This window comes from Ammospiza nelsoni, chromosome 32, assembly GCF_027579445.1.
Source record: "Ammospiza nelsoni isolate bAmmNel1 chromosome 32, bAmmNel1.pri, whole genome shotgun sequence".
Classification (NCBI taxonomy): Eukaryota; Metazoa; Chordata; class Aves; order Passeriformes; family Passerellidae; genus Ammospiza; species Ammospiza nelsoni.
The window spans coordinates 1949135-1957159 of NC_080664.1; the positions used below are offsets into that span (position 1 = coordinate 1949135).

Consider the following 8025-nt stretch of genomic DNA (forward strand, 5'->3'; position numbering starts at 1 on the left):
CCAGAGGAAAAGGTGCTCCCAAAGCCCTTGGGAGGTTTGGAACACGCTTCAGCCACTTGGAATACACAGCTGGGACAGGGGCACCACTACTGCTCATCCCACCCATCTGGGAGCCTTCTCCTGCATGGAACCACCCCAAAAGGACAATGGGGAAAAGAAGGTGGGGAATTGCTCTGTGAGGATGGAGGTGCCACCTCCCCAGGCAGGGCAGAACTCCATCAGGTTTGATGGATGGGGATTTGGGAAGTGGAGTTTCACTGCTGCCAGACTGGGGTGGGCAGTGGCCGAGCAGGAAAAGCTGCCTTGGGCCTTCAGGAAGGAGAGGGGGCTGAAAAATGAAGTAAATTCTGGAGAAATGGAAAGCTGGGATCAGTTGGGATTAGTGGGATCCTCTGCTCGGACAAGTTTGATTTTTGTGTTTTCTATTTCTCTCTGGAAGCAGAGAGATGGGGCTGGGTTCAACTTCCTGGGGAAGGGAGGAAGGAAGGAAGGAAGTGGCGGAAGGAAGGAAGGAAGTGGCGGAAGGAAGTGGCGGAAGGAAGTGGCGGAAGGAAGTGGCGGAAGGAAGTGGCGGAAGGAAGTGGCGGAAGGAAGTGGCGGAAGGAAGGAAGTGGCGGAAGGAAGGAAGTGGCGGAAGGAAGGAAGTGGCGGAAGTGGCGGAAGTGGCGGAAGGAAGGAAGGAAGGAAGGAAGTGGCGGAAGGAAGGAAGTGGCGGAAGGAAGGAAGTGGCGGAAGGAAGTGGCGGAAGGAAGTGGCGGAAGGAAGTGGCGGAAGGAAGTGGCGGAAGGAAGTGGCGGAAGGAAGGAAGGAAGTGGCGGAAGGAAGGAAGGAAGTGGCGGAAGGAAGTGGCGGAAGGAAGGAAGGAAGTGGCGGAAGGAAGGAAGGAAGGAAGGAAGGAAGGAAGGAAGGAAGGAAGGAAGTGGCGGAAGGAAGGAAGGAAGTGGCAGAAGGAAGGAAGGAAGTGGCGGAAGGAAGGAAGGAAGTGGCGGAAGGAAGTGGCGGAAGGAAGTGGCGGAAGGAAGTGGCGGAAGGAAGTGGCGGAAGGAAGGAAGGAAGGAAGGAAGTGGCGGAAGGAAGGAAGTGGCGGAAGGAAGGAAGTGGCGGAAGGAAGGAAGGAAGTGGCGGAAGGAAGGAAGGAAGTGGCGGAAGGAAGGAAGGAAGGAAGGAAGGAAGGAAGGAAGGAAGGAAGGAAGGAAGGAAGGAAGGAAGGAAGGAAGGAAGGAAGGAAGTGGCGGAAGGAAGTGGCGGAAGGAAGGAAGGAAGGAAGGAAGGAAGGAAGGAAGGAAGGAAGGAAGGAAGGAAGGAAGGAAGGAAGGAAGGAAGGAAGGAAGGAAGGAAGGAAGGAAGGAAGGAAGGAAGGAAGGAAGGAAGTGGCGGAAGGAAGTGGCGGAAGGAAGTGGCGGAAGGAAGGAAGGAAGGAAGTGGCGGAAGGAAGTGGCGGAAGGAAGGAAGGAAGGAAGGAAGTGGCGGAAGGAAGTGGCGGAAGGAAGTGGCGGAAGGAAGTGGCGGAAGGAAGTGGCGGAAGGAAGTGGCGGAAGGAAGTGGCGGAAGTGGCGGAAGGAAGTGGCGGAAGGAAGGAAGGAAGTGGCGGAAGGAAGTGGCGGAAGGAAGTGGCGGAAGGAAGTGGCGGAAGGAAGTGGCGGAAGGAAGTGGCGGAAGGAAGGAAGGAAGGAAGTGGCGGAAGGAAGGAAGGAAGGAAGGAAGGAAGGAAGGAAGGAAGGAAGGAAGGAAGGAAGGAAGGAAGGAAGGAAGGAAGGAAGGAAGGAAGGAAGGAAGGAAGGAAGGAAGGAAGGAAGGAAGGAAGGAAGTGGCAGAAGGAAGGAAGGAAGTGGCGGAAGGAAGGAAGGAAGTGGCGGAAGGAAGTGGCGGAAGGAAGTGGCGGAAGGAAGGAAGGAAGTGGCGGAAGGAAGGAAGTGGCGGAAGGAAGTGGCGGAAGGAAGTGGCGGAAGGAAGTGGCGGAAGGAAGGAAGGAAGGAAGGAAGGAAGGAAGGAAGGAAGGAAGGAAGGAAGTAAGTGGCGGAAGGAAGTGGCGGAAGGAAGTGGCGGAAGGAAGTGGCGGAAGGAAGTGGCGGAAGGAAGGAAGGAAGTGGCAGAAGGAAGGAAGGAAGTGGCGGAAGGAAGGAAGGAAGTGGCGGAAGGAAGGAAGGAAGGAAGGAAGTGGCGGAAGGAAGTGGCGGAAGGAAGTGGCGGAAGGAAGTGGCGGAAGGAAGTGGCGGAAGGAAGTGGCGGAAGGAAGGAAGGAAGTGGCGGAAGGAAGGAAGGAAGTGGCGGAAGGAAGTGGCGGAAGGAAGTGGCGGAAGGAAGTGGCGGAAGGAAGTGGCGGAAGGAAGTGGCGGAAGGAAGTGGCGGAAGGAAGGAAGGAAGGAAGGAAGGAAGGAAGGAAGGAAGGAAGGAAGGAAGGAAGGAAGGAAGGAAGGAAGGAAGGAAGGAAGGAAGGAAGGAAGGAAGGAAGTGGCAGAAGGAAGGAAGGAAGTGGCGGAAGGAAGGAAGGAAGTGGCGGAAGGAAGTGGCGGAAGGAAGTGGCGGAAGGAAGTGGCGGAAGGAAGTGGCGGAAGGAAGTGGCGGAAGGAAGGAAGGAAGTGGCGGAAGGAAGGAAGTGGCGGAAGGAAGGAAGTGGCGGAAGGAAGTGGCGGAAGGAAGTGGCGGAAGGAAGTGGCGGAAGGAAGGAAGGAAGTGGCGGAAGGAAGGAAGGAAGGAAGGAAGGAAGGAAGGAAGGAAGGAAGGAAGGAAGGAAGGAAGGAAGGAAGGAAGGAAGGAAGGAAGGAAGTGGCGGAAGGAAGTGGCGGAAGGAAGTGGCGGAAGGAAGTGGCGGAAGTGGCGGAAGTGGCAGAAGTGGAGGAAGGAAGGAAGGAAGGAAGGAAGGAAGGAAGGAAGGAAGGAAGGAAGGAAGGAAGGAAGGAAGGAAGGAAGGAAGGAAGGAAGGAAGGAAGGAAGGAAGGAAGGAAGGAAGGAAGGAAGGAAGGAAGGAAGGAAGGAAGGAAGGAAGGAAGGAAGGAAGGAAGGAAGGAAGGAAGGAAGGAAGTGGCGGAAGGAAGGAAGGAAGGAAGGAAGGAAGGAAGGAAGGAAGGAAGGAAGGAAGGAAGGAAGGAAGGAAGGAAGGAAGGAAGGATCAGTATCAGTATTTTGGAGGATTTGATATTTCCTTGTGCACGGGAAAACAACACAGAGGGAAAACCTTCCAGAAATGGTTCCTGGAGCTGCTTTAGGGATAAACCCAAAATATCTTTGGAATGACCCAGAAAGGGAAATCTGACATCAATCCCCTCCCACTTCCCCCTGGGCCCTTCCAGATAATTCCCAAAAGGAAATCCATAGGAATGGAGATGACAAAGTCTGTAACCAGGGAATAAATCAAACAGGGAATAAACAAGGTGCTGACACTTTCTTTGTGTTGTTTTTGTGCTCTCTGTGAAGTTTCTGGAGTTGTTTGCTATTTCTGAGAGGCGGAAATAATTCTATTTATTTTATCCCAAGGGAGTTTGGGAACACTGTAGGCTGGAAATAAAACCAAGGGGGGATTTTTAATTAAAAAAATGATTTAAATTTTTTTTATTTTAAATTTTATTTTATTTTATTTTAATTTATTTAATTTTTAGAGTTTTATTATTCTAAAATTAATATATTTTAATATCAAAACTATGTCATTTAAAAAAATTTTTTGCATTTTTTTCCAAATTATTTCATTTTTAAACTACTCTGTTTTAAAAGTATTTTCTAATTATTATACTTTTTTCTGAATTATTTTATCTTAAAATGATTCTATTTTAAAAATTATTCTGTTTTTAAATTATATATTTAAAACTTTATTTAATTTATTTCTCAGTGGGAGTAGCTGTGTCACACGTGTCCCCTGTGCCAACCCTGGTTGTGTTGGGACTCCAGGAATGCCCTGGAGAGGTGATTTTCCCCATCCAGAGCTGTTGCCTCTGCTGCATTTCTAGGCTTTTTTTGGGCCCACTTGCGCTGTAATTAATTAGAACTAAATTAACTCCAAAGAGGTTCTTTGGATCCAGGTTAAATTGCAATAATTTAACACCACAAAGGGAATTACTGGAGGGTTTTTCCTAAGTTTCTCTCCAATTTTTGGCCCTGGTCTGTGGGGTCAGGTGGGCATACCCTGGTTATCTCTTTTATCCCAAACTCGAGGAGTTGAGGGAAAATGAGGCACCAAGATGGGAGTGAGAGGCTCAGAATCCCCTGGGACTGTGTGGGATCCCAGTGGGACACTTGAAAAGGCTGGAGAAAACCCAAAACTTGAGGAATTGAGGGAAAATGAGGCACTGAGATGGGAGTGAGAGGCTCAGAATCCCTGGGGACTGTGTGGGATCCCAGTGAGACGCATGGAGATGCCAGGAACTGCAGGAGTGAGCAAAGGTTTTATTGGCATTGAGGGAAAACCACGGGGCGAAGAAGCCAGAGGGAAATCCAGGCTGGAGGAACAGCTGATCCATGGGGACAAAGTTCAGGAGGAGCTCACAGGGACCTTGGGGTGTGTCTGGGAGCTGGGAATCCTTCCCCTGGAGCTCCCAGGAACCATGGGCTGTGTTCAGAAGCTGTGAATCCTTCCGTGGAGCTCCCAGGAACCATGGGCTGGGTCTGGGAGCTGCAGGTAATGGATGAATCCTTCCGTGGAGCTCCCAGGGACCATGGGCTGGGTCTGGGAGCTGGGAATCCTTCCCTGGGGCTCCCAGGGACCATGGACTGGGTCCAGGAGCTGCAGGGGAAGGATTCACCCATCACCTGCAGCTCCCAGGAACGATGGGCTGGGTCTGGGATCTATGGGTGATGGGGGAATCCTTCTGTGGATCTCCTAGGGACCATGGGCTGGATCCAGGAGCTGCAGGTGATGGGTGAATCCTGTGGAGCTCCCAGGGACCACAGGCTGGGTCTGGGAGCTGTGGGTGATGGGTGAATCCTTCTGTGAAGCTCTGGGACCATGGACAGGGTTTGGGGGCTGGGAATTCTTCTGTGGAGCTCCCAGTGACCATGGACTGGACCTGGGAGTGGCAGGGGAAGGATTCACCCATCACCTGGAGCTCCCAGGGAGCACAGGCTGGGTCTGGGATCTATGGGTGATGGGTGAACCCTTCCGTGGAGCTCCCAGGGGCCACGGGCTGGATCCAGGAGCTGCAGGTGATGGGTGAATCCTTCCATGGAGCTCCTAAGGACCATGGGCTGGACCTGCGAGCAGGAGAAGGATTCACCCTTCTCTGCAGCTTCCAGGAATGATGGGCTGGGTCCAGGAGCTGGGAATCCTTCCATGGAGCTCCCAGGGACCATGGGCTGGATTCAGGAGCTGTAGGTGATGGGTGAATCCTTCTGTGGAGCTCCCATGGGCCATGGGCTGGGTCCAGGAGCTGCAGGTGATGGGTGAATCCTTCCAGGGAGCTCCTGATCCCGGCGGATGAGGAGAGGCCCAACCTTCCCACGTGGATGTGGCTGGAGAGCTGCTGCCTGGATTTGCTGTTAATTGTACCTTAAAAACAAACCCCAAAGAGCTTCAGGGGGTGGAAACTCTGCTAAAATCAGGAGCTGGGAAAGGGAGGGGAGGGTTCCCTCTCTCAGGGAGGAGCTGCCCCTTGGGAATGGCTGGAACAGAAATGGTCCCAGGAGGGTAAGGCTGGAATGAGGAGGAAAATGTGAGGATGAAACAGCCCCTTTCCATCCCAATCCCCCCAAAAATGCCTTCGTTTTCCTGACCTTATTACAAGAAACCAGAGGATTCCCAGGAGCTGCTGGGCAGCAGGAAAAGGGAGTCCAAGCCTGCCTTGGCACCAGATCCATGGAATCATGGAATGGTTTGGGTTGGAAGGGACCTCAAAGCTCATCCCCACCCCACCCACTGCCATGGGAGGACACCTTCCACTATCCCAGAGTGCTCCAACCTGGCCCTGGACACTTCCAGGGATCCAGGGGCAGCCACAGCTGCTCTGGGAAATCCATCCCAGCCTTCCTCACCCTCACAGGGAGGAATTCCTTCCAATATCCCACCCATCCCAGACCTCTGGCAGTGGGAGCCATTCTCTGCATCCTGACAGTGCTCCAGCTCCCTCTGCAGCTCTCCATGAGGATCAGGACTGGGTGGTGGGTGGTTGTTTCCCAGCACAATCCCACCCCTCTGCCTGCTCCCAGCACCTCTTTGTGTTGATGAGCCAATGCACGAAGTCCTTGGCCTTCATCCTGTCCAGATACCGCGTGAAGTCGCTCGTGAAGGTCCCCTCCGAGTGTCGCTTGATGAGGGACAGGAAGCTCTGGGAGTTCTGGGCTCCCAACAGCTTCCATCTGCTCAGGGTGGGAGGGGAAGGGAGGAAAATGGGGTTTAATGGACACCCCAGCAGGATTGTCCCTCAGGGGATGCCCAGGGCAGGGCTGTGCCCTCCAAACCCTGTCCCTATAAGGATCATCCCCAAAAAGACGGAAGAGGGCAGAGGGGAGAAGGGAGGAAAAGGGAGGAAAATCGGGTTGAATGACAACCCCAGCAGTTTGTCCCTCAGGGTTTGCCCAGGGCAAGGCTGTGCCCTCCAAACCTTGTCCCTGTGAGGATCATCCCCCAGAAAGGATGGAATAGGGCAGAAGAATAAATCTGGAATATTTAATATGATTCCTACAAATCAAACGCACAATTTTTGTTTCAGTTTCTGGAGGTTTGCCAAGCCTGGCCTGGATTCCCTGGCATCCAATAAACAGATCCAGTGTCCTATCCCAGATCATTCCCCTCTTTCCTGCTGGTGGATCCCAACCTCCACCCTGGTCCCTGCTTCCCCCATCAGAGCAGGAACGTGGGGCTCTTGAAGGTTTGCACCATCCCCAGCAGCTCCAGGGTGACTCTGGGATTCACCACAGAGGGTTCCCACAGGACATGCACCATGGGAGCTGTGGGGCTGCTCTGGGGTTTGCACCATCCCCTGCAGCCCCAGGGTGATTTTGTGTTTCACCACAGAGGCTTCCCACAGGACAGGTGCCATGGAAGCACCAGCCCAGATGGGCTCAGCCCAGCCTGGCTGGCCTGGGGCAGGGTGTCTCTGCTCTGGGTGTCTCTGCTCTGATCCAGGCAGGAAATCCTGGGATTCCCTACAGGGAATGTCCCTGCCAGGAATTGCCCTGTGAAATTCCTGCTGCAGCTCCTCAGCCAGGCAGATCCCACTTGTGATCCCAGCCTGGTGTGGCTCCCCCAGTCCAGACCTGAAACTGGGGATGTTCCCTGTGATTTACAGGATGTTCCCTGTAATTTTGGGGATGTTCCCTGTGATTTATGGATTTGGGGGTGAAATGATGGCCCCATGAGGGGCTGCAGTTCTGGATCCCCGTGAGACATCCAGGCTCAGCCCAAGAGCTCTGGGAGCTGGGAGGGAATTTGTTTGGATCCATACAAAATAAACGGGAACATACAAGATGGATACATAAACGGGATCCATACAAAGTAAACGGGAGCATACAAAACGGATACATAAATGGGATCCATACAAAATAAATGGGAACATACAAGATGGATACATAAATGGGATCCGTACAAAATCATCTGGAGTAGGGACAGCTGGGACAGGAGTGGAGAGGGATAAGCTGCTCCCACAGCCCCATACCGCGACAGCTCCTCCAGGTCCTTGGGAGCCACCTGCCCTCCGGCCGGGATGAGCACGGCGAGCACCAGCCCGGACAGGTACAGCCACCGCACCATCTGTGCTCCTGGGGAGGCAGAGACCGTGCAGGGAATCTCCTGGCTGCAATTCTCACCCCAAACCCTGCAGGAAGCCCTGGCAGCACAGCCCTGATCCCTGTGGGACAGCCCTGCCCGGAGTGTGGGCAGGATTGGGGTGACAAACCCACCCTCACCCTCCCCATGGGCACATGGCACACAGAACAGCTCCCAAAGATAAAATTGCAATAAGCTTTATCCCAAACCTCCCTTTTCTGTCTGGGGGTGACATTTCTATCCTGGAATTATCACCACAGCGCTGGAGAACTTGCCCACTGCTCGGAAAAGCGCCTTCCAGATGGGCAGGTTTATTCGTATTTTACATTCCTTAT

The 8025-nt window shown here is 53.3% G+C and overlaps 1 protein-coding gene across 1 annotated transcript; it reads right to left on the reverse strand.

Annotated features, from left to right (window-relative positions):
- Window positions 1-5066: 5066 nt before the first annotated feature.
- Window positions 5067-7675, reverse strand: LOC132085725 (pro-glucagon-like). Its single transcript, XM_059491157.1, has 3 exons — window positions 7581-7675; window positions 6136-6282; window positions 5067-5181 (listed from the first exon to the last, which is right to left on the reverse strand). Exons 1-3 carry the CDS (start codon window positions 7673-7675, stop codon window positions 5067-5069), a joined length of 357 nt encoding a protein of 118 aa, XP_059347140.1.
- Window positions 7676-8025: the final 350 nt, after the last annotated feature.